This window comes from Balaenoptera borealis, assembly GCF_965194805.1.
Source record: "Balaenoptera borealis genome assembly, chromosome: 19".
NCBI lineage: Eukaryota > Metazoa > Chordata > Mammalia > Artiodactyla > Balaenopteridae > Balaenoptera > Balaenoptera borealis.
In genome coordinates, this window is record NC_138878.1 from 27,116,670 (window position 1) to 27,141,760 (window position 25,091).

The following is a 25,091-nucleotide window of genomic DNA, read 5'->3' on the forward strand; positions in this document are numbered from 1 at the left end:
TCTTTGGTGTAAAGTAATGGGAAGAATTAAAATCTTTAGGATGCAAACCTAAAATCTTGTAATCCCTTGTGTCCTGTACTTAAGGAAATCCCATTTTCTTCCACCATGCTCAAGGTCCCAGGCTAGTCCTGGCAATCTAGTTTATCCCTGAGGCAGTACTCCCAGGTCCCAAGGTCCGAGCACCTCTGACGGCCAAGGGGGAGGTGGGCATGGCCAGTGGGCAGGTCGGGGGGCCTGCTGGTTTCAGCCACTCCTCACTACCAACAGGTGGTTCGTAAATCAAGGCTCCATAAACCCGGTGAGGTAGTCTATCCAGATGCTTCCCAAAGGGACAATCGGGAAATGGTCCTAACCATTTCCATCTGGTCCATTGCCCCTCACCCTCCACAGGTGGGGAAACAGGCAGGAAAGGCTGAACAGCTTAGACAAACAACACTCGCAGCTCAAGTGTTAAAACTTCCTCGAGAGGAGCTTTGAGCAAAAATGACCTTCCCTGTACAAGATGGGAAGACCTCCAGGGAGGAAGGAACCAGGCCCCCAGGTGCCCGCCTTGCCCAGCTCAGGGCTCTCCCAAGCACTCACATGATTTCCTCCAGGGCCGGGCAGAGCACGAAGCTGGCAGTGAGGGGCTTGGCAGTCTGGTTGTCAATCTCACACGACACCAGGCTGGAGACGGAGAAGGGGATGGGATGGAGGTATCTGAGTCAGGGGCACCCTCAGCCTAGTGCCCCTCTCCCCACCCTGCAATCACAGCAGGAGGGAGCAGAGTGGCCAGCATCTGGGGCACGCTGGGAGTCTTAGGAAAGTGCCCCCTTTTTTTTAAGTTCCAGGCTCCCCCCATACCTGAGGCCTCTTGTCACTTCAAAAGCCTTCCCAGGTGTCAGGCTCAGCCAGAGAAGAACTGCCCCTACTGCACCCCAGCTCCCCGGTAGTCAGAGGAGGCTACTTACTCGATCTGCCGGAGCAGTGGGAGCCCCAGACGGAAATGTGGGACCCCTCCGGCCAGGTTGTTCTCTGCCAATCTGTAGGGCAGGGGAAACACCCGTGAGAGGAAGCCCCAGACCGCAACCCCCCACCCCCACCCCGGCCCCCTGCCCAGGCTCCGCGGCCCCTACTCACCTGATCTCTTCCACGTGTGGACATCCATCCAGGGCCTGGCCCAGGCTCAGCGCCCCCTCTGGGCCAAGATGGCTGGATGGCAGGCTGAGGAAAGGGAAGGGGTGAGAGGAGCCTGGGGGACCAGGTATGGGAACTGGGGGGCTAGATCCCCCCAGCCTGAGCCTTGTCTCAGGCTGCACTGCCAGACCTTAGACAGTCTCTGGGTAACTGCCACCCTAACCCCTCTCCCCACCCACACAGGACCTGGGTGGGTATCAAGGGCCCTGGGTTTGGGGTCTGAGATCCCAAGTTCAAGGCCTGGCTCCTTCACGTATTAATAGGGTAAGCTTTCCACACCTCTCCAGGCTTTAGTTCCCTTGCCTGGAAAATGGAGCAAGTAGAAATCCCGGCCTCACAGGGCTCTAATGAGACCATGGACATAAACTGTAGAGTGGCAGGGCGCTTTTCTCCTGCATAGCCCTTTGCTGACCCTTCCTCACTCACCCTCGGAGACTGGCTCACAGGGTACGCTGAGCTATGAGGAAACTGAGACTCAGAAGGGGCAGGGGCTCGGCCAAGGGCCCACAGGGGGCTGGTGGCAGAGCCAGGACGAGGCTGGGTCTCCTGATTTCCCTGCCCCAGACTCCAGAGGCAGGGGAGAAGCAGGCGGGGGAGAGGCAGGCGGGGGAGGGGCAGGTGGGGGAGGGGCAGGCAGGGGAGGGGCAGCCAGCCCCAGCACACGCCACAGTTTCCCCCAAGGCAGGGCAGCTCAGCCGATGGGGGCCTTGGTCCCCTAGTGCTCCTGGGGGAACCCCTCCCGCTAACCCTGCACACACGGCGGGCAGGGGGCCACTCACTGCAGGACCCTCAGGTGCCGGGGCAGCCCCCTGGCCAGCCCCAGGGCTGTGGGGTCTCCCAGGGCGTTGCAGCCGAGCCTGGAAGAGGAGAGGGGATGAAACTGAGCACCAGGCTGGCCTGCCCCAGACCCCTGCCCTGTGCCCACTGGGGGACCCAAGGGCCAGGTGGCCTGCGGGGACACAGAGGGCAGCCCACCCGGGCAGACACTCACATCAGCTCCTCTAGGCGCCTACAAAGCGGGAGACACTCCGCCAACCGCGCTCCCCCTGCCGGGCCGATGCCATTCGCCGAGAGGCTGAGGAGGGGCAGACGTCAGACCCTTGACTCCCCCGTCCCCCGCCAACCCCACCACATCTGCTAGGGCCCTAAGAGACAGCACTCTCACCACGCACTGTCCCAGCCTGATGGGACAGAGAGGCCCAGGGAGGAGGAGGGGCTGGGCTGGCTCAAGGTCCCCAGATCAACAGTTCCAGGAGGTAACCAGCCCCAGGGCCTGGACACTGAGGTTACGGGGGGAAGCCAGAGTCTCCCCGGACCGTGGTGTAGCTGCTGAGGACCCCTGTCAGGAGGGCTGGCCACTCACTCTATCTTCCTGAGCTCAGGCAGTCCCGGCAGGACAGCAGCTAAGTTCTGGGCACCGGTGTCTCCAATCTGGTTGTGGCTCAAGCTTGGGGAGAGAACAGCAGGGGAATTGCAACCATCAGCCTGCCACCCATCTCATCCTGTCCGTGTCCTCATCCCAGAGGAGGCTCTGGGATCAGAGGAGGCCGACGTCTAGAGAAAGGCCTCAGCCACAGTGATAAAGTCCCCTCACCCTATGTTGGGTGAGGACTCCAAACTCTTGTCTTCTGTTTAGGATGTTCTCCCTGGTGTCTGACCTAAATCCCTCTTGCTGCAATCAACACTCTCATATCCTATCTTTGGGTTTCCCGAGGTTCTGGGTCTGGGGTGATGCAGTATATAAGTGGGTGAAGGTGACGAGACTCAGAAGTGAAGAGTGTCCTCAAGGAGCCCCTTGCTTCTGTCATCTTCCCCTGCCAAAGTTGTCTTGGGTCTGGTGGAGGGACAGGCAACTCACCCTAGCTCCTCCAAGCTGGTGGCAGCTCTGAGAGCCTTCGAAAGGTGGCAACAGCCGACGTCACCGATATCACTCCTGCTCAGACTGGAGAAGCAGGGCCAAGAAGCCTTAGTCAGGAGTAAAGGCATTTGCAAGTGCAGTGCTAAGAACTCTACAGTTTGCAAAGCCTTTACATATGTCATATGTCAGTCACAAAACTTCCGAGGAAGGGGGATGGGCAAGGTGGGCAGACTGTACCCAATATCCAGAGGAGAATTCGGAGGCCCAGGGAGGAGCCGTGATGGGCCAAAGACTCCCAGGGCCTCACAGGCAAGGTGGAAATGAAAGGCCAGAGCCATTGGCCTGGAGCAGTGGCCACATTTTTTTGGTTTGGCCAGGCTTTGCCTCAGCCCCTATGTCAGGGATCTTCAGGCCAGCCCGGCTGAATGTCAGTTTCACGTGTCTCTCACAGCTCATCCTGTTCTAATCTATAAAAATAGTGGGCTTTTCCTTAAACCCAGTCTATTTATGGTCTTCTCTGCACTTGACCACACCCTGCCTCTGTGAATGGGGGGAAAAAACAAACGAAACAAAACAGCTGATGGCAGAAGTATTAGTCTGAGGGTTGCTTGTTTTGTTGTCTTTTGTTTTGCAAATTAATTTTTAGGGAACTGCCTTTCGGTAAATTAATTTGGGTGAAATGACCTGGTCCCCCAAACTCTGAGCTCATCTCCTACACGCTCTACCCTGCCAGAGTGGGGGGCGGGGACTTGGATAAAAACAAAACAGTGCTTTGTGTCATTGCTTGGGTTTGTTTAGAGTCACAATATTTCATATTTTGAAAAATCACATGAAAAGAACATGTGCTATTTGTTTCTCAAAGTGGCCAGGGGCACAAGGGCAGAATATCAAGGTCATCAGCTCTGAGGCTAGACCATCGCTACTCAAAGTGTGGTCTGTGGCCCCCAGAACTGGCACCACCTGGGAGCTTGAAATGCAGAATCTAGGCAACCCACATCCGTGAATCAGAAACATGAACAAGAACAGAGGATGAATTTGTGCACATGAAGGGTTGTCCTAGGACTTGGGCTCAGCCCCTTCAGGTCACTTTTGTAGCGCAGAGGAAGCTGGTGGCAGTAAAAGGCAAGAGCTGTGACACCGACCTGGGAGGGTTATAGGAATGTGCCGAGGACAGGAGCCACAGAGGGTTCTCAGGGAGGGGCCCCAGTGTTTCCCTAGATGGGTGGTCCCAGCAGAACTTGGAAGTACCTCCTCCTACTCACTCCCATGGGGTCACTTGGTCACTCACCGGAGGCTCTGCAGGAGGGTCATGTGGCTTAGTCCTTGAGTGAGTGCAGCCAGGGTAGAGCCGCCCAGTGGGAGGTGGCTGAGGCTGGAGGAGAGGAGGCCACAGGAGGACTTGGCATGCTGGGCTTGGGTCCCTGACGCAGACCTTGAGTGCTCAGCAATGCCCAGTGATCTCCAAGACAGCCACTTACATCCACACAGTGTAAAAAAAACCCCAAAACTGTACAGACAAAACTGCACTGGGAAATCCAAATGCTGTTTTCTCTGTAAGAATTATTACAGTCATCCAGGCAGCAGTTCTATATTCTGAATCACACTAGACCCAGACTACTGATCAGTAATCATAGCGACCACATACCAAGTGCATACTAAGGGCCATTTAGAGATGATGTGATATACAGTTATCCCCATTTTACAGATGAGGCACACTGAGGCCCAGCAGTCACACACAGAAAGTGGCAGCATCAGGAACAGAAGCCAAGGCTGTAGGATTCCCATTCCTGGGCCCAACCATGTGTTACCCATGGATCACGCTCCTTACGGCCCCCACCTTGGGCAGGAGAGAGGAATAATAATAATAACAGTAATAATAATAATGATAATAATAATAGCAGCCAATACTTGTAGAGTGTGAATTCTGTGCCAGGCTCTAAGTGCTTCATGGGTGTGATCTCATTTAATCCTCACAATCACTGAGGGGGTAGGTCCAGCTATTATCCCCAGAGTTAAGATGAGGAAGAAAACAGAGAGAGGTTAAGTACCTTGCCTAAGCTCACACACGAAGAGGTGGAACCGAGAGGTGACAACCATCCTGGTTTGCCCAGAACTGAGGAGTTTTCCAGGATGCGGGACTTTCAGTCCCAGCTAAACTGGGACAGTTGGTCACTATGCCAGGTGGTGTGGCTGTTAACTAGCACCTACACCCCTAACCATTTCACCCTGATGGACAGGTGGGAAAAGTTGGCTGGATCTGAGGGGAGCTGCTTGTTGGAGAGGAGACACTCAGAAATGACAGATCTGAAACTGGAAGAGGTCTCTGGGGAGTGAAGATCCATCCCTTTCCTTCAGACAGAAAGGAATCATTGGGACTTCCCTGGCGGTCCAGTGGTTAAGACTCCGCGCTCCCAATGCAGGGGGCATGGGTTCGATCCCTGGTCAGGGAACTAAGATCCCGCATGTCCTGTTCTCTGAAGCACTTCCAGCTCCTGGCTCTGGCCCGGGTGCCCAGGTGAACACACATATATGTTAAACGCATGAATGAGCCAATGAATGACCTCACTGGGCCTCCAACTCCACCCCAAATAAAAGCTTCCAGAAGAATGGGAGGCTGAGCAGAGGTGCAGGCACATGGGGGGAAGCCAAAGAAACATCTCAGTGGGAAGACAGTTGGACCCTCTGGTCAAAGGTCTCCCTAATACCACCCCCTGACCCCTGCCAGGATATGCAAAGAGGGACAAAGTGGAAGAATTTCATTCATTGTTAAGGGGCAAAAAGTCAGAGAGCTGCTTTTAAACTGTATTCAAAAATGTGTCCAAAAAAATCTGGAGGAAAACTCACAAACTGCTCATTTACAGAAGTTTTCCCAGGGGGTGTCATTGCCAGGGATTTCATGTTCATTGTTACATATTTCTATGATGATGGAACTTTTTATAATTCATGTGTATTTTTGGTCAACGGATAAACCTAGAGATTAAAAGCAGAAGATGCCTTGTCAAGTGTTCTGTCTCGATACTGTCATGTCTGTGCAGGATGGGGACCTGTCCTTTAGACTGAGGCTGTTTCCAGCGTTTCTAAGAATTTGGTGACTCCAAATTATAGGTGAGAGTAAAAGTTGCCAGTTACTAAGGAAACGATTGTAGGCAAATGGCAGTGGTCATCTATGGGTTTTTTTTCTGCCAGAGTTTGTTTCCCTGTCTTGTGTTAATAGTCCCCTGAAATACCACCCCTGACTCAGTCCAGATAATTGGATGGGCATGTGACCCAGATCTGGCCAATCAGATTATCGTGTGCTTAGAGCCACAGTGATTGGTTTAGGGGTGGGCATGTGACCTGGGCTAGTCCAGTGAGACTCATTCTAGGGACTTGTGTTGTAGGTACAGGGAAAAAGGTGCTCCCTTTCCACTTGGCTGGTAGGAAGTGAACCTGCAGCTGCAGGGACAGCCTGCCTGAGGATGAAGTTAAGAGATGGGGGGTGGGGAGGGAGAGGGAGGGAGGGAGGGAGGAGGGGGAACAAATAGAGAACCTGGATCCAACCAAGCCTGAAATCAGTTGCCTTGTTATTTTCTGTGACATGAGTTAACACATTTCTGGGTCGGGTTGCTTTGACTGAGTATTCTGTTTCTTATGATGAAGCATTTTGATAACACCCAGAGCCAGGTAAGGAAGGAAAAGGGAGGGCATTCAGCTCACCTGGGTCCATCCAGGAGATTGACAGTGGTGTTCACTAGAGATGCAAAGGTTCTTAGACATGCTCCCAACTCCCCCGCTCTCACCCCCATTAACCACCACCACTTACTCAAGCCTCTTCAGCCAGCACTTGCCCTCAAGGGCCCGCGTCAGCACCTTGGTGCCCTCCTCGCCAAGTTGATTGTTAGACAAGCTGGAGGGGACCAAGCATGAGGTGAGGGTTAGACAAGCCTGCCCAGCCCCTGGAGCTGAGCTGTCAAATCAGCCCCCCTTACCACCTCAGTCCCCCCAGGAGGCTGGCTCTGGGTCCACAGATCCCAGACCACCCTTCCTATCCGGGCTCCACAGGGACATTCCTGGCCCCAAGGGTCAGGCTCTGGGGTCCCCGAGGAGGTGGGCACTGCAGTCACAGCTGACCCAGCTGAGAAAGGATGCCCTGGAATGAGGGCTGCACCAGAGGAAGCCAGAGACAAGTGACACACACCACACACACACGTGCAATGATCCCTTCTGCCCCTTAGCTCTCTCTCTACCCAACACCCAGAGCCGCTCTAGGCAGAGAAGGATGATAAGCCCCATTTTACAGATTAGGCTGTCCAAGTCTAGAGAGGCACAGTTATTCGCCCAAGGTCACTCTGAGTGAGTGATAAAGTCGGGACCAAGAATCCAGTGCTCAGCCTTCCCCAACCCACACCCAGAGTTGCCGGGCTTCATCAGGGAGAAAAGCGACAGGCTGAAGTCCCACCACCCACTTTAACCAAAGGCACAACTGTCCTCCCCACCCCTTGCCTTTAGCTGGGCCATCCCTTCCCGGACCCTTCCACCCCACAACTCACTCCAGCTCCTCCAGGTGGTGACAGTGGCTTAGACCAGATGTCAGGTGGGCTAGCCCATTGGAGCTCACACAGCTGGAGGTCAGCCTGGTGGGGGTCAAAGGGAGGCAAGTCAGGTAGGAGCTCTGGGTCTTGGGAGCTCTGGATGCTGGTGGCAGAGGGCAAGGAGGTGGGGTGGGGAATGGTTCCTGGCGGGCAGTGGGAGGGGACCTTCCTTCCCTTCATAAATCTCTCCCATCAGGGAATCTTTAAGTCAAGATATAGCTTGGAGGCAGGCACGTGGACTAGTTGAATACTTCTTTAAACCACAATCATTCAGGTAGCAACTTCACAATGTCTGCCATAATCAGGCATCACTGTAAAGTCTAGCTAGTTACTGTCGTTTACCATGAGCTCTGCATCTTTATTTAAACAAAAAATGTAGCAAGTATTGGAGAGGGTGTTAAAGATATATTGGTACCAAAAGGAGACCTTCTCCCCGATGCGATCGGTTGAATTAAAAGAGAACTGAGAGTTACAAAAGCTCCACTTTGCAACCATCATCCTTGATATTTGATTCAGGCAAGCATTATCAATGGATGCTAAAATTCATGGGTGAAAGTTTGAGGAAGACCAGGATATTTACATCATCTTAAAGTATCTTCCTACCAGATAACTGGTTAATTACAAAGGGAAAAACAGTAGCTTTGCAAGTGAAGAAACCTGGCAGACACCACCTTAACCAGGTGATAACAGTTAACATCACCAGTAAGGGGACAAATAGGCATCATGTGCCTCCCGATGTGACACACTGAGAAGAACACAGCAGCACCTCTGTGATAGTCCTGCCCCAAATGCAGAACCTAAATCTAAGCATGAGGAAACAGCAGAGAAACCCAAGCAGAAGGACATTCTACAAAGTAACTGGCATGTAAATGTCATGACAGTATGAAACACAAAGAAGGGCTGAGGACACATTCCAAATGGAAGGAGACAAAAGAGAGATGACAACTAAACACAGTGTGTGATCCTGGATGGAATCCAGGCCTGAAAAAAAAAGCAATAAACATTATTGGGACAATTGGCAAAATTGGAATATAAACTGTAGTTTAGATAATAGTAGGATATCAATGTTAAATTGCCTGAATTTCATACTTTTACTGGATTAGGGGAGAGAATGTTCTTGTTCTTAGGAAATTCACTGGAATATTAAGGGGCGAAGGGGCATAATTATGCAACTTTCAAATGGTTCAGAACAAGAAAGGGGGGGTGGAGAAGAGAGGGGAGGGGTGAGGAAGGAAGAAGGGAAGAAAAGAGCAAATGTGAAAAAATAATGACACAGGGTTAATCTGGGAAAATGGCATATGGAGGTTCTTCTCAGTCTTCTCGCAACTTTTCTATTAGTTTGCAATTATTTCCAAATAATAAAGAAAAGAAAAAGAAAGAGCATTCAAAAGGGAATCACCTTCGTGCCACGTGGCCATGTAGATGACCATGAACCCTGGCATCATCTCCAGGGTCATGTGTGGTCCCAGCCCATGGGATGGGGACACAGAGCTCCTTTGAGCGCAGGGTTGGGGAGAACAGGAAGTGTGGGGGCGGGGCTGAGCTGCAGGGGGCGGGGCTGAGCTGCAGGGGGCGGGCGGGGGAGGCCCTGAGTGAAAGTCTTGTCTGCATACCGGAAGTTCTTGAGCTCAGAGAGGGACAACAGGAGGCTTTGTAGCAGCAGAGCACTGGCTTCGCAGAGGTTCACCTGGGACAAGCTGAAAAGGCCCAAGCATATTCCAGAGGATTTCAGGCTGGACACACCTCAGGGATCAAACATCACATAGAGATGGGGAGGCCAAGAGAGGGGCAAGGCCCACCCAAGAGCTCCCAGTGGGGCAGGGCTCCCCTCTGCCACCCTGGGGCTCTCCCCCACTGGCCAGGTGTGAGTCTTTCCTGCAGAGGGAAGCAAGAATGCTAGCACAGCCCCAGGCTCTGCTCATCCCCATCCTGCACTGGCCAGCCTCTCACCTATGGCCTGGAGCGGGCACTGGGGTCAATCAGAGAACTCAGGGCCCCAGACAGGGTTTCGGGGTGCTGACCTGAGCTGCCGCAGCCGGGCGCAGGTCTCCATCAGCTGCCTGGCAAGAAGGCTGTGGTGGGTCCCAAGGTCACAGTGAGCCAGCCTGGAGGTGGAGAGGGAGGCAGCAGCTTCTGAACACCCGGCTCAGTACTGGGGACTCAGTCCCTACCTGCAAGGAGCGTTTCTTACGGTGGTAAATAAATGCTAATCAAATAAAGTCCCCCAATTTACTAATCAATCATGGGAAGTACTATGAAGGAGAGGTCAGGATGGGGTACCTGGTATGGCTGTGCAGGTTGTTCACTGCACAAGGAGACCCAGCCAAGGAAGTGAGTTGGGGCTGAGATCCAGGTATGGTCTAGTCCTCACAATGTATACTTGCAGGGCTGCATTCCCCCAAAGAGGTGACATTTTAATTTCCAAAAACTTGCTATATGGATTAGAGGAGCTGTGAACCCAGGCCTCTGTAAGAATGGATGATGGGAGGACTTGACTAAGTCTGGGGGGGTTGGAGGGGCCTCCCTGAGATGGTGGCATTTAAGCTGAGACCTGAAGGATGAGGTCGAGTTAGCCAGGTGAAGAAGGATGAAGAAGGAAAGGGAGGAGAGAATATTCTGGGCAAGAAACAGCCTGTGCAAAGGTCCTGAGGTCAAAGAGAGCAAGGTGGTGTTTAAGGTACTGGAAGCTTAGCTGGAGCCTAGACTAGGGTTTGGGGTAGGGATAGACAGCATGAAGAGGTAGGTTGGGCCAGATCTCACAGGCCATGTAGAGACTTTGGGCATCAAATGACTCTGAGCAGGGGCATGAGAATTACTGGTCAGCAGCAGCAGTACCCCTCTCTCCCCCTCCCTCCATCACCAGCCTCTCTCTTGGGGTCCCAGGTACTGGGTCCCACCTGAGGGCCACGGCTTCTGGGTTCTCCTGATGGGGAAATTCCAGCTGGATACAGAGCTGCTGCTGGGTCTCGGAGATGCTGAGGAGGGAAGGGGTAGCCAGCGTGAGGCCCACAGCAGCTTTCCCGTATAGGCTGTGCTGGGACTGGGGCTGCTCAGCCGACTGAGCTCCCAGACCCACTGGGGACCTGGACAAGGTCAATGAGACACCAGCGCCTTTGCTCTTAGCTAGTCCATGGGATTCTGGCACCTCTGGTCACAGAGCCATGGTGTGTGTTACTGTCACCAGGGGCCCCTTCCAGACAACCAGCAGGGACTTCCAGCAGTGTCTGTCTGGGATCTAACAGCCCTTTGTCTTGAACCCGGGGCTGCCTTCCTCTCTCTGGCCCTGCGGCTTGCCTACCGCACAAGTCCCAACAAGTATGTGTAGCCCCTCACATACGCCCCAGGAGCTTCTGCCATCTTGGGGACCCAGAGAACTCACTAGGGATTCAGCTATTACCCCACAGGACAAGAGACCAATGTCTAGATGACGGATGGTCCCAATGGTCATGAAAAGATGAAGAACTTGAGGGGCCTCCTCCCTGGACTTACCTTATTTCAGTGACGTTGCCTGAGGCTTGGGCACAGACTTCTAGCAGCGTGAGCACCCCGGCTTTGCCCATCCACGGCTCCTCCACCCTGTCACAGAGGTGGACACAGACAGAGGTCGCCTAGGGTTAGTGGGGGTGGGGAGGAAAGTGCCAAGGGGGCTGCCTAGAGGCTTTTTGGGTTTTGCTGATTTTTAAAACAATAAAATTTAAAATTAGGCATAAGCATAAAACAGAAAATTAATATCATCCTTGTTCTAACAGTTATGCAACCATCCAAAGGGAAAATGTTATTTTTTTAAACAATATTTTTAGGTTTAAGAAAAGGTCTACATAACGTCACGTTGCAAAGATAAGGAAATAAAACTGTATATGAAACATGATCCCAATTTTGTATTTAAAAAAAGGAAAAATATATATGGAAAGGGAAAAACACATATGGTGAGGAACAGGGAGACAGAGCTATGAGAAAAATATATTAAATGTTAATGGTGATTGTTTCAATTGTAGAATTCTCCTGAAGGGTTTTTATTTTATTTCTTCTTTAGTTTTCAATATTTTCTGAACTTTCTACAATGTGTATGCATTAATTTAAAGATTTTTTTTGATGTGAACCATTATTTTAAAGTCTTTATTGAATTTGTTACAATATTGCTTCTGTTTATGTTTTGTTTTTTGGCCACAAGGCATGTGGGATCTTAGCTCCCCGACCAGGGATTGAACCCACACCCCACGCACTGGAAGGCGAAGTCTTAACCACCGGACTGCCAGGGAAGTCCCTGTATGCATTAATTTAGAAGCAGGAAAAAGAGAGTTGTTTAAAACATTGCTGCTTCTAAAGTTATGTTGAATTTTTTTTTCCAAGTACTATTTTCTTCTTACGTTCTTCTGGGTTTTCCACAAATTTCTACGAGGAGTACACATTATTTTTAGAGTAAGACAAGTTTTATTTTAAAATGCTATTTGGGGTAATCTAGCGATTCTACACCAAAGAATTGAAAGCAGAGATATAGAGATATTTGTACACCTATGTTCGTAGCAGCATTATTCACAATAGCCAAAAGGTGGAAGCAATCCAAATGTCCACTGATGGATGAATGGCTAAAGAAAATGTGGTGTGTACACACAGTGGCATATCATTCAGCCTTAAGTAGGAAGGGAAATTCTATAATATGGTACAACAAGGATGAACCCTGAGAATATTATGCTGAGTGAAATAAGCCCATCACAAAAAGACAAATACTGTATGATTCCGCTTGTATGATGCACCTAGAGGACTGAGATCCACAGAAACAGAGTAGAAAGGTGAGTAGAAAGCCAGGGGCTGGGGGGAGGGGAAATTGAGGGGGGGTAATGGGTACTGAGTTTCAGTTTTGCATGAAAAGTTTCGGTTACACAGCAATGTGAATGTACTTAACACTACTGAACTGTGCACTTAAAAATGGTTAAGATGGTAAATCTTATGTTATGTGTATTCTAACACAATTTTTAAAAATGTCATGTTGGGGAACAACCAGACTCTATATGCCTCATCACGGGCTGAGTTGAGAAGTGCACAGCATTGGCCACAAAGTACGTATTTTTCGACACAAATCCCATAGAGCCTTTCCAGTTCCAGGAAAGTCAGGGGTTAGAGGAACAAACTCAATGACATCACAAGGAAGCACCAGACAGAGCCAGAAAGTGGGACGGTCTACAGCACAGGGGACCGGTTTTGTCAACGGTTCACCCATTAAGAGTCCGAAGAGCCATCACCACTCCATGCAAATGTGGACCTTGACCGGATCCTGGATCCAAAGAGCCAGCCGTCCCATCTGGGGAGAGTGGGAAATTTTAGATTCGACTGGGTAATACCTGACACTAAGGAATTGCTACTGATTTTTGTAGGTGTCCTAATTCAACTGTGATTATGTAGAAAATGTCCTTATTTTTGAAAGACTTGTGGTGAAATATTTTGGAGTGATATTTTATGAGATCTATAACTTACTTTAAGACACTTCAGCTAAAAAGTAAAAATACGAGGCAAATATGGAAAAACATCAACAACGGTCAAAACTAGGTGATGAGAATATGAGTTTTCAAAATTGTTTTTCTACTTTTTGGAAACTTCTCTGTTTTTCTGAAAGTTTTAAAATGATCGCAGTGAACATACAAACATGATATTTGTTACATGTTATTTCTGACCTCAGCTCGGTGTCCTTTTCAGTTTCCTCTTTTTCTGAAGTCCCCAAATATAGGCTCCACCTTGGGGAGGGAGGCTTCTCTGAGCCTGAGGGGGTTTCTGGGACTAATGGGCAGGGTGGGTCTACATCCAGGTGGCAGGGCTCTGGATGCAGGAAACGGCTAAGACCATGACCTCGGGGGGACCCATACTTCAGAGCCCACCTCTGCCCCCCATTCCCACCACGGCCCCCTCCCAGGGTCACGGGCAGGCGATACCTCAGAGTGAGCAGTCCTTCCGGGCACTTTAGCAGACCCAGGAGGATGGTTAGCTGCTCCAGGCCCACGAAGCACTGGGTCAGCCTGCAGACAGAGGTCAGTTACCAGAGAAGTTCTGGCAGGGACTCTCCACCCCTCAGCTGCCCCCACGGGCTGGGCCTGGTCACTCACGTGAGCTCCGTCAGCCACAGGGCCTGGCTCAGGCCAGTGGCCAGTCTGGGCACGTGCTCTGGCTCGAAGCTGCACTCGCTCAGCCTGAGGGCAGAGGGCAAGGGACAGAGCTTGGGCGAGGCCTGTTGGGACTGCCGTCCTGCTGCCAGGACCCATGGGGAAGCCTCCTCTGAGGGCGAAGGCCTGGACCAAAGGCCTGAGAAAAGGCCAAAGACGCAACCCCTGCCCTTCTCTTCTCTTTGGAGAGACCACCTCCCAAGGAAGTGCGAGGAGTCAGTCATTTACTGAGCCCTGACTCTAAGGCAGGCCCTGTGCCAGCCTCTGGGTGCACCATGTGAGCACGCAGGAGTGTCTGCATTACGTGCAGTATCTCACCGAACCCCAAGAGCGTCACCTACAGACGAAGAAAGTGACCGACCCAAGGACACACAGCTGGTAAGAAGTAGGGACAGATTCGGGTTTCAATCCAAGTCAGCCTGGTTCCACACCCCAAACCCATGACCGCTTCCCTCGTCTCCAGTACCACCCTAGTCCAGGCTCCCTCAGGGGCAGGAGGGACTGGGGTTCTGGCTGTGGCCCTGCCCTCCCGCTGCCCGGCCCCGTGTGGCCGGCAGACAGGCCTCGGAACACTGTCTCACAGACAGACAGGCTGAGAAGAGGGCCCAGCACAGCACCACGGGGCCGCTCCCTCTCACAGGACAGGGGCCACCAGAGGTGTCCAGGAGGGGCTGACGTTTGAGCTGGGTCTTAAAGGATTAGGAGAATTTGATCTCAGAAAAGGTAGGGAAGAGAACGTCAGGCTGAGTACCCAGAAGCAGGGAAGCTTCATCAGGCAGTGCGTGTTTGGTGAACAAAGATCCCTCGTGGCTGAATTTGTGCGCACATGTGCTGTGTGTGTGTGTGTGGGGGGGTGGTATGTGGTGTGTATATACTTGGTGTGAGGGTGGTGTGTGTGTGGAGTGGGGGAGAGTGAGGAAGAACACGGCGGGAGGTGACAGCCAGATCAGACTCTGAGGGAGAAGGCCAGGTTAAGGAATTTGGACTTTATCCTGAGGGCCACTGGGAGCCACCGAAGGGCTTAGAGCAATGGAGTACCACAGTCAGATGTGTGTGTTGGGAAGATCCCTCCAGGTGCTGTGGGATGATTGGAGGAGGCCTAGCCAGAGGCAGTGGACCGATTCAGAGGCCACGACCAAAGGTGAAGTAAGACATGTAGAGGAACTAACCCAAGGCTGAGAGAGAGAGACAGAGCTCAAGGCTACCAGGGGGAATAATAATAACAGTAATAATAAACAACTGATACAACACTCAAATAAGCCAGGGCCTTTCCAAGCACTGTATATATATTAACTCATTTAATCCTCACAATAACCCTAAAGGGTAGGTCTCACTATTATTCCCATTTTACAGATGAGGAATTGAAACACAGAGAGGTTAAGTCACTTGTCCAAGGTCACACAGCTGGTAAGTGGTAGAACTAAGATTTATCCCAAGTGGCTCCAGAGTCTGATCTCTTAACTCAGAAGCCTCCAGACTTATAGTTAGGATGTGGCTAAGGGGCACAAATACCACTCAAAGGCCCAGCCCAGGGGCTGGAGGTATGGGGAGATTGGGGGCAGATGTGGGGGAGAGGCAAACCCAGGCAGTAGCTTGAAGCAGGGTGTGTGAAGGAGGAGAGGACCCAGAGAGGAAGGAGGCATGGAGGCCACCGCAGGGTCAGCCTCCTCTCCCCCGTCCCCCCTTCCCGTCACCCCAGACCAGAAATCACCTCAGTGTCTTCCTAGCCTCCTCCTGTCGGGAGAAGTGAATCCAGAAGCTCTGCTTGGAGCCCAGGCTGCAGAGAGAGGGGTGTATGGAAGCCGAGGGCCCAGCTTCGCCGGCATCCTTGGGACCCAGGCATCAGGGGGTGCAGGAGGGAAGGGGGCTGGGTCTGCAGGGGCAAGGGCGGGTGGAAGCCACGAGAGAGACCCTTGCCGACCAGAGGAGAGACCCGTGCCGACCCGAGGAGACTCCCACCTCCTTCTACAAGGACCCCAAACCTGGTGTTCCCTAACCCGTGGCCTCCCTAGGCCCTGTGGCACACGGGCCTCAGAGGATGGAAACTATGATCCCTCGTTCAGTGAATCCTGAGACTCAGAGAGGGGGGGAGGTTGCCCAAGTCACACAGATGGGGGGCCACTGAGTGTGCGAGTCTTGCCTCCCCACCATCAGCAAGTGGCACCGACATCTCCTTACTTCACTGAGGCCTCCCGGACACGTGGGCAGGAGGGGAGAGTCTCCACCAGGCACAGGACACTTTCCTGAGAGATACCGTTGTGACTTAGACTAGAAGAGAAAAGAGGTTCAGGATGGGGGGTGGGGGGAAGCACCTCAGTGGAGCCCTGCCCAGCCCCCCTCGTCTCTTCCCTTCCAGCTGTCATCTCCCAGAGGAGCGTCCGCAATGTCTGAGTGTCCGTTCTCCAGGTGGAGACACTGAGGTCCAGAGAGAGGCCAGAGGGGCGCTATCCCCACACGGGGCAGGTCAGGCACCAGACTATGAGTCTTTGAGAGCTGCCCCTGTGGTCTGAGACCGGGTGATGATGAGGCCAGGCTGGCAACGCCAGCCCCACAGGGGTCAGGGATGCCCAGAGCACAAAGCCCAGTTGCCTAGCAACGGGTTGTATCCTGGCTGTGGCCGCCAGTCTCCCAGGTCACTGGGGAGACTGAGTGAGGATGACTTCCTAGGGACCCTCCCTGCTGTGGCAACATCCCCAAATCCGTGTCCCATAGATTTGGTCAGAGGAGCTTCAGGGATGGGATGGACCAAAAGCCAGGACAACTGAGATCCTAAAGCTGGTTAGGGATGAACTGTTGCTTCCTACCCGGAGTCAACTTGGGTCACCAAGCTTTAGTCACAGCCTCTCCTGGGTGTCTGGTGGGAGCTCTGCCCATAGTGGGCAATGAGGGAAGGAAGAAAGGACCCAAGGTAGGCAGGGGTCAAGGTAAGAATCAGCCCTTTCCCCTCCCCAGCCCTTGTCCTCTGCAGTTCTCTAGGGATGCCTCAAAAGAAGCCCACTAATGGTCTTGGCCCTGGGGAGTCTTCCCCCTTGCTGTCCTTGAGGCTGCTCATCACTTACTCAAGTGAACCGGAGATGGGCACCTGAGGGAGACATTCCAGGAGGCACCTGAGCCCGGCATCACCCAGCAGGTTTGCTGAGAGGCTGCAAGAGGTACGAGGAGGTTGTTGGTGCTCAGACGTGCCTTCTCTTCAGTTACCATCACTGCTACTCTACCCACCCAGCACCGCCATTATCCCCTCCACCACCGCGCACTACTTCTGTTCCAACAGCACCGCCATTATCCCCTCCACCACCGCGCACTACTTCTGTTCCAACAGCACCGCCATTATCCCCTCCACCACCGCGCACTACTTCTGTTCCAACAGCACCGCCATTATCCCCTCCACCACCGCGCACTACTTCTGTTCCAACAGCACCGCCATTATCCCCTCCACCACCGCGCACTACTTCTGTTCCAACAGCACCGCCATTATCCCCTCCACCACCGCGCACTACTTCTGTTCCAACAGCACCGCCATTATCCCCTCCACCACCGCGCACTACTTCTGTTCCAACAGCACCGCCATTATCCCCTCCACCACCGCGCACTACTTCTGTTCCAACAGCACCGCCATTATCCCCTCCACCACCGCGCACTACTTCTGTTCCAACAGCACCGTCATCACCACCAGCACCATCCCGTCGCTGCTACTCGGCATCACCACCTCCATCACCACTAGAGTTATCACCACCACCCCCCTCACCAGCACCACAGTTAACCGGGCCTCATCTTCCCCTTCAGTATCTGGTGACCACTCCCAGGACTCATGTGCCTCCAGAAGGCTTTCAGGGGTTAGAGAAAAACCAATTCGCTTTTACTATGCACTTGGCCTGCATCCGTTGCGAGCCATAATTTTTGAACAAGGGTAAATTCAGGAAAAAGAAAGATATTTGGAGGATGCATTTACCCATCAGATTTCTTCTTTTAATTTGAGAATGCAATATCTGAAATTGCACTGGAAGACTTTCTTATTTCCCTTCATTGTAGCGTTCTATGGTTTTAGCTACAGTTTCAGAAACAATATAATCAGCGTGCCCGGGAATATCTGATTTTTGTCCTGCATCTTCGAACTCATTTTGCCCCTGATTATGACACTTTCAAGCCTTGTTTATTTTGTCTTTTCCTGAGAAATTTTAAAAATGAAAAACTAGTTTGTCTCAGGAAGCCACTTACTAAAGTCATCTTTAAAATAAGCAAAAGTTCCCTCTATGATGAAAAAACAGAAAAACTTAAAGACATCTTGCTTATTCATCTTTCTTTAAAATACATGATTTTCATCAGCCACATTTCTCTCCTTGGCTACATCACAACAGGAACTTAAATTGTGGTTTTTCGGGTAGACAGCTCTCTTTACATCCTGCTTGTCCTAAGCTGGACTCCTAACAGTTTTGAGCAAAGACTGCATCGTACTAGTTGTGTGACTCAGGGCAGGTTCTTAAACTCTCTGTATCTCAGTCCTCTCATCTATAAAATGGGGACAATAGTACTTAGGGTTGTTGGAAGGATAAAAAGAATATGTAAAGCACTTAGGACAGTGGAGAAACTACTCAATAGGTATTTGCTTTTTTTCACCTACCCATGCGGGCTGCACTATTTGGGTACCCAAGACAGGCCACACAGATACCACTTCACATCAATACGAGAGCCCACAAATCCCCACCCTCCAGGGCCCTCTGCAGGCTGAGGCATTTGTTGCTCTTAACCACCTGCCAGGCAAACCAACGGATCCCTTCTTTCAGGCCCCACCAGCCAGCAGAGCTCCAGTGCCCTGATCAACATGAGGCCAAGGGGCTCCTGTGGCCCTTTGTGAAGGGCTCCCCAAATTAGATCAAGGGCATACCCTGAATTAGCTCCACCATGGTGGCACTGGGGAATGGTAGGGATAAAATGGGGACAGAGAAACCATGTGGACGTGACTGCTTCCCAGCAGCCCATGCCCTGTTAGCTGGTCCTGAGAGGTGCTGAGTGCACACACGCACGCATGCACACACACCCCTTCGGTGCCACCCGGGCACACGCTCCCGGGCTCCTCTCCCTCCTCCGGCCCGACTTACTCCAGCTGGCTGAGGTCTTCACACTTGCTCAGCAACCAGCAGAGCGGCTCCACGTGCTCCTGGCTGAGGCCGCAGCCTGTGAATCTGCTGCAGGAAGGGGTGCAAACCGGGGATGGGGCCACTCAGACCCTCTGCCCTGGCTAGTCCTGGGTGTGGCCTCTGAGTTTCAGCGGGGCCTCACCCAAGCTTGGATTCTCTGGAAACATCCAGCATCCACCACTCCCACCTCCCTCCACAGCAGATCCCACCAACAGTCTCCCTCTGGGGAGGTGGTTCTCAAAGTGTGGTCCCCGACCAGCCCCACCAGCATCCCTTGGGAACTTGGTAAGAGGCATATTCTGGGAACGCAACCCAAACGCGCTGAATTAAAAGCTCTAGGAACAAGGCTCTCCAGACTGATTCTGATTCAAGGTGAACTACAGCTCTTGGGGGTCACTTTAATGGACAGACATGAGGGTGGAGGGGAGGAGACTAAGGGTGAGGTCTGCTCCTGCAGAGGGTTATTGATGCTGGAATCAAAAGTAATAGTGTCTTTGAGAGGCCTACACCGAGACTACATGATAAGGTAAATGAACAGCTTATAGCCAGCCAGCAACTTAAAAAAAAAAAAATCTTAAAATGAGAAAGTACCTAAAACCAGTATCTCAAATTTTTATCACTGTTACTCTCCTTCATGATTTTTTCCATAGTCCTAAATTCCCTATTACACTACTGTTTACTTCCTATTTTTAAATCAGCTCATTCTTTTTATTTAATGCATTTATTGGAAAAGGAAACCCTGTATCACTCACTCCAATGGAAAACTGGCATTGCATAAGCATAAGGATACAGGAAATGAGAGCAAAATATCATCATTAAATTCAAGCCAGACATTGGCACCTGCTGAGAGCTCTCTCTTTATTTAAAAGGGAGCTTAGCAAACGTTAAGAGGTGTTATAGACACGCTAGCACCCAACTGAGGCTTCCTCTTGGCCTTAATCAGAAAATTGAAAAGGGAGGAATTCAATGAAGCGGAAGTACTCTACTGTCGGCCCAACCTCCTAAATATCATCCCATCCTGGTCTTTTCCTACATTTTGGAAATCACAGACTTGGAAACTATGAAGGTATTCTAGAAGTCACGATAGTGTTGGGTTAAGACAGGAATTGGAAAGTCTACAGCCCAAGACCGCCTGCTTTATAAGACCTGCACACTAAGAATAGTCTTTCCATTTTCAAACAGTTGAGAAAAAAATCAAAAGGAGAGTAACATTTCATGACACATAAACATTACATGAAATTCAAGTCTCAGTGTCCATAACTCCAGTTTTACTGGCACACAGACACACGCCTTCGTTTACACATTGTCTGTGTTGCTTTCAGGCTAAAACGGCAGGGTTGAATAGCTGTGATAGAGACCCTGTGGCCTGGAAAACCCCAAATATTTACAGTCTAACCCTTTACAGAAAATGTTTGCCTGCCCCTGGGCCAGAAGTGCTATAAGACTCCCTGGATTCAAGTCCCAGCTGTACCCCTTCCTGCTGCATGACCACAGCTGTCCAGGCTTATAGGACGTCATCTGCATGAGGCTCTTAGAATGGTGCCCTACAGATGCTCAGCAAACATCAGCTCTTTATTTATTGTTATTTCGCAGCTGAGGAGGCTGAGACGCAGAGAGAAGGGTCTGGTCCAAGATCACTCGGTGAGCCAGTGGCATCAAATAGCTACCAGAAATGTCATCTCTGTACTTAGAGGTTATTCTCTGGCCCCATTATCCTGTGCAATGCTGGCTCCCCTCTCACCATGGCAACCACAGAGCACTGGTCCAAGAGTCAGCGGTGTGGCGCAGGGGGACACTCATATCTGTGAGTGCCTCTCGTGCTTTACACATTGCCTCAATTCCTCTTTGCCAGCGGCCTGCAATATAGCGTTTCCCTTCTCCAGCCGCGGAAGCTGCGGATCGGAGAGGTTAAGGAACTTGCCCAAGGTGCCAGGCCCTTGTGGGGTGGGGATTTAAAGCTTGGGGGGCAGGTTGTGGAGTCCTTTTCCTCAGACCAGGCCCCTGAGCTCTAATCCAATCTGCTGTGGACTCCTTGTTTGCCCATGACGGAGCCCGACCCTCTCAGTCTGTCCTCTGCTCTGGACATGCAGGAGGCAAGTCTGCTTGTCCTCAATCCCCACTGGCTGCTCGGGCACGGTTCCGGGGGACTTACCCACAGCACCCGCCTTCCTGCTCCTCACTAGACCTGAAGTGCAGGGTCGCGTGATGCAGGGACCTGGAGCAGACAGCACCTGCGTCAGCCACCCTTGACCACAGCCTCAACATGCCCCCCGGGGGCAGGCCCCCTTCCTCCAGCAGCTGAGTCTCTGACTTGGGTCCCACTATCTCCATCCTAGCCCCTCACATCCAGCAGACTCCAGGCACCACCCTCCTAGGTTCCGGTTGTCCCAGGGCAACGCTCACCTGAGATCCACCTTCTGAACCCGCGGGCACAGGCTGAAGATGTCAGCCAGCAGGAGGGGGCTCCTCGGGGACAGTTCCATCTGGGTCAGCCTGAGAAGGAAAGGGGCGGGGCCCTATGTGAGCAAGTTGGAACCAAGCAAGATCAGTGGGCAAGAAACCTGGACAGGCTGGAGGCAAATGAAAAGGATGGGGGGCTGGTGGGTCAGCCAGGCATTAAGGAAGGAGACAGGAACTCAGGAGGGAAAAATAGGAGCTTGAGGTCAAGTGGACTGAGGTTTGAGTCCTAGTTCTGCTTACTGGCTGTGTGTCCTTGGATAAGTGACTTAACCTCTCTGAACCTCAGTTTCCTTACCTGAAAAACAGAACTACTTACACACCTTCCTCTAGGGTGTCATGAGGACTGAATCATATCAAGCTTGTGCACTGCCTAGCATGATACCCACGCTTGTTGTTATTATTATATTGTTTTTATCCCAAGCACTCATAAGTGAGTCCTTGCTGACAAGGAGCGGGAAGCTTTAGGTCCTTAGAGTTTCTCAAGCTCAGCATTACAGAGATAATTCTTTGGATTTGGGGGCTGTCCTGTAGGAAGTTTAACAGCATCCCAGACCTCTACTCACTAGATGCCAGCAGTAGCATGACCTCCCACCCCCTCTGCCATCATGACAACAAAAATGTCTCCATTGCCAAATGTCTCCTGAAGGGCAAAATCACCCCCCAGCTGTGAACCACTGCCTTCGAGAAAGTGAGATGCTTCCATCTTGCCCTTGGAGGCATCCTTGGTGTCTCCATGTCCCTCGCTCCATAAACCCTCCATCAGCTTGTCTTGTTAGTTACACCCCCAAGATCCACCCTGAATCTACCTACTTCCCTCTCTCCTCACCAATTCCCAGCCCCCACCATCTCTTACCCTGGCTGTACAGCCCCCTCCCTGCTCTTACTTCCACGCTTGTCCTGGGTCCCTTCTCTACCCAGCAGCCAGACTAAGCTTTTGAAAACACAAATCTTTCCTCTGCCTTGGGCAAAATCCCAAACTCCTCCCCACAGCTACCAGGCCCTGTGTGACCCGGCCCAGGTTCATTTCTCTACCTTCTCTCCTACAACTCCGCCGGACACTGTGCTCTGGCCACACTGGCCTTCCGCCTGTTCCTTGAGCCCATTGAGTTCAGTCCTGCTTCAGGGCCTCATGCATGCTGTTCCACCTCCTTGGAATGCTGTTCCCTGCTTTTCAAAAGGCTGGCTCCCTCTCTTCCTTCAGGTAGCACCCCAGCGTCCCTCCTCGGAGGCGTTCCCTGACCACCCCCGCCATTGTCTAAATCACCTCCACAATCACTCTTTACCACATTCTCTAGAAAAATACTTTATCACTCTCTGAATTCATCTTATTTGCTTTCACTTTGCTTGTTGACCAGCTCCCTCTACTACAAGGTAAGCTCCAAGAAGATAAGGACCTCGTCTTTTTTTTTTCTCTCTCTCAGCTGTGTCTCCAGCACCCCAAGCAGTGCCTGGTCCACAGCAGTGCACAAACAGTATGGACTGAATAATACTGGGTTGGCCAAAAAGTTTGTTTGGGTTTTTCAGTAAGATACTACAGAAAAACCCAAATGAATTTTTTGGCCAACCCAATACAAAGCTTAAGCACTGGTGAGGATCAGGCTGGCTACCTCATTCCAAAGATAGATGAGGAGTTGGGGGCTGATGCTGTGTGACTTGGGCATAGAGAAGTCCCTCTCTGGTCTGAGGTTTCCTATCTATTCATGTTAGCCCACAGCTTCTGTGTCCAAAAGAACCCTTCCTGATCCATCCTTTCCTGTCAGGCTGGGACCACAGTGGGTGCTGTAGTTTGACATGGGCTCTGCCACACTTGCCCACCTCTGGGAAGTCACACATCTCCTCCCTCCCCTCCCAAAAGGACTCAGGGATAAGTGAGATCCTGGATGTGATGTCAGCTGTCTCAGGTGTCCCGGAGATCCTTAGCAGGAGTACTTATACTGATGTTTTTAATGGTGTGATTTAATTTTCTGTTGTATTTTTCCATATCAGCTGTAGCTGCTCTTGCCCCCTGTTGGAAAAATATTTAAAGTAAATCCTTTTTAAATTCTAACCAGTCTGAGCTGAAATTAGAAAATAGAGTTTTAAATACTTTGGGGGATGCTGCTTAAATTCCCCTTTTACAGAATTAGATGGTGACCTTTAAAAACTGGTGTGTGGGGACTTCCCTAGTGGCGCAGTGGCTAAGAATCTGCCTGCCAATGCAGGGGACACGGGTTCGAGCCCTGGTCTGGGAAGGTCCCACATGCTGCGGAGCAACTAATCCCGTGTTCCACAACTACTGAGCCTGTGCTCTAGAGCCTGCGAGCCACGACTACTGAAGCCCGCGTGCCTAGAGCCTATGCTCCGCAACGAGGGAAGCCACCGCAATGAGAAGCCCGTGCACCCCAATGAAGAGCAGTCCCCGCTCGCCGCAACTAGAGAAAGCCCAGCAGCGAAGACCCAATGCAGCCAAAAATAAATTAAAAAAAATAAAATACATAAATTGAAAAAAAAAACTGGTGTGTGATATATACATGACCTACAACTATAAAGTCTCTTTATAGGAGTAGGTGACCTTTCTGTGGGTGGAGAGAAGTATGATGGCCCATTTGTCACAGGCCTTCGATTCTTCAAGGTGCTTTTAGAGCAACTATCTTGTTTGAATCCCAACCCTGGGGGAAGGGTTGAAGAATATTAGTCCCATTTGTCAGATGAGGCAACTGAGGCTTAGAGGGGTCAAATAACTCCCCCCTGAGGTTGATAAGGTATTAGGGAAGAGTTGGAAGCAGACTTGAGCTCCCAGTTGTGCCAGGTAAAATGATGAAACAGCCCAAGAGAAGCGGGGAGGGGGCAGAAGGGGATGGCTTTGCAATGCAAGAGCCTCAGCCCTGCACAGTGAAATGGGGAAACCAGTCTTACTGCAGCAGCCTTAGCTCAGGGAGCCGGGGTAGGTGGTGCAGCAGGGTCTCCAGGCTCTGGTCACTCAGGACATTGCAGGACAATCTGTGAAACAAAGCATCTGAATGAGGTGGGGAAATCTTGGGAAAAGCTAGATGGGTCCTAAGCCAGGATTGCCCAAAACACCCCCTCTGAACACTGGATCCTTGAGTTATCATTGAGGCTGGAGGAAAAGGAAGGTCATATATGCTTGGAAAATGCTGGGTTAAGCCCCATTAGTTTTCTTTGCTGCAGGACTTCTCAGAGCCTTTAATCTGCCCTTGTGCATTGTGAATTTCTAAGGGGCTATAGTAGACACTTTTCCCCCAAAAGGCATGGACTAGTACGATTATCATTTTGAGGGCCATGAACACTGGTACCCTGCAGAACACACCTGTTAAGAAGAGAATGCCGCCTTAACCCAAAGTAGTGAACATAATGGTGGCAATTCAGGCACATAACAGGTCAGCAAAGGAGAGATGCAGGGTAGCTCGGGTCCCTGACCCGAGAATTCATCAGAAGCCAGTCCACTTAGGAGAAACTCCTGATACCCATCCTTTGGTCTCTGCTCTGGCTGGAGGACTGGGTCAACCAGAGTTTCTAAGCACCTTGGGGTTTATATACAGCCCTCCCTGGGAGTCTGGAGCCACTTCCTGACCCCCAGAGGCGTTTGGACTGTATTTTCCTTCTGCCTTCTCCCCTTTTGCTGCCCCTTCTCTCTGTCCCTGTTTCTTTGTCCCCTGCAGGCTGCCGTTTCCCCTCACTGGGGCTGCCAGGAGCCTGGCCCATCTCCATCGCATTACTGTCTGGCTGAAGGGGGACCCAG

General features: G+C 51.5%; 1 protein-coding gene across 7 annotated transcripts in view; it reads right to left on the bottom strand.

The window, feature by feature from the left end:
* The window catches only part of NLRC5 (NLR family CARD domain containing 5), a 90,382-nt gene that overhangs the window by 3,198 nt on the left and 62,093 nt on the right, over positions 1-25,091 (bottom strand). For 6 of the 7 annotated variants that reach the window (XM_082366953.1, XM_082366954.1, XM_082366952.1 and 3 more), the window contains 23 exons: positions 24,248-24,331; positions 21,296-21,385; positions 21,045-21,107; positions 18,854-18,940; positions 16,817-16,900; positions 15,936-16,025; positions 15,469-15,534; positions 13,701-13,784; positions 13,530-13,613; positions 11,095-11,181; positions 10,503-10,580; positions 9,627-9,710; positions 9,219-9,302; positions 7,564-7,647; positions 6,837-6,920; positions 4,323-4,406; positions 3,035-3,118; positions 2,540-2,623; positions 2,168-2,251; positions 1,956-2,033; positions 1,120-1,203; positions 951-1,022; positions 583-666 (listed from right to left, as the gene is read on the bottom strand). In XM_082366953.1, coding sequence (XP_082223079.1) covers positions 583-666; positions 951-1,022; positions 1,120-1,203; positions 1,956-2,033; positions 2,168-2,251; positions 2,540-2,623; positions 3,035-3,118; positions 4,323-4,406; positions 6,837-6,920; positions 7,564-7,647; positions 9,219-9,302; positions 9,627-9,710; positions 10,503-10,580; positions 11,095-11,181; positions 13,530-13,613; positions 13,701-13,784; positions 15,469-15,534; positions 15,936-16,025; positions 16,817-16,900; positions 18,854-18,940; positions 21,045-21,107; positions 21,296-21,385; positions 24,248-24,331 — 1,887 coding nt within the window. Of the gene's footprint in view, positions 1-582; positions 667-950; positions 1,023-1,119; positions 1,204-1,955; positions 2,034-2,167; positions 2,252-2,539; positions 2,624-3,034; positions 3,119-4,322; positions 4,407-6,836; positions 6,921-7,563; positions 7,648-9,218; positions 9,303-9,626; positions 9,711-10,502; positions 10,581-11,094; positions 11,182-13,529; positions 13,614-13,700; positions 13,785-15,468; positions 15,535-15,935; positions 16,026-16,816; positions 16,901-18,853; positions 18,941-21,044; positions 21,108-21,295; positions 21,386-21,406; positions 23,358-24,247; positions 24,332-25,091 lie in introns of those variants that run through there. The other variant, XM_082366958.1, reaches the window with a different exon arrangement.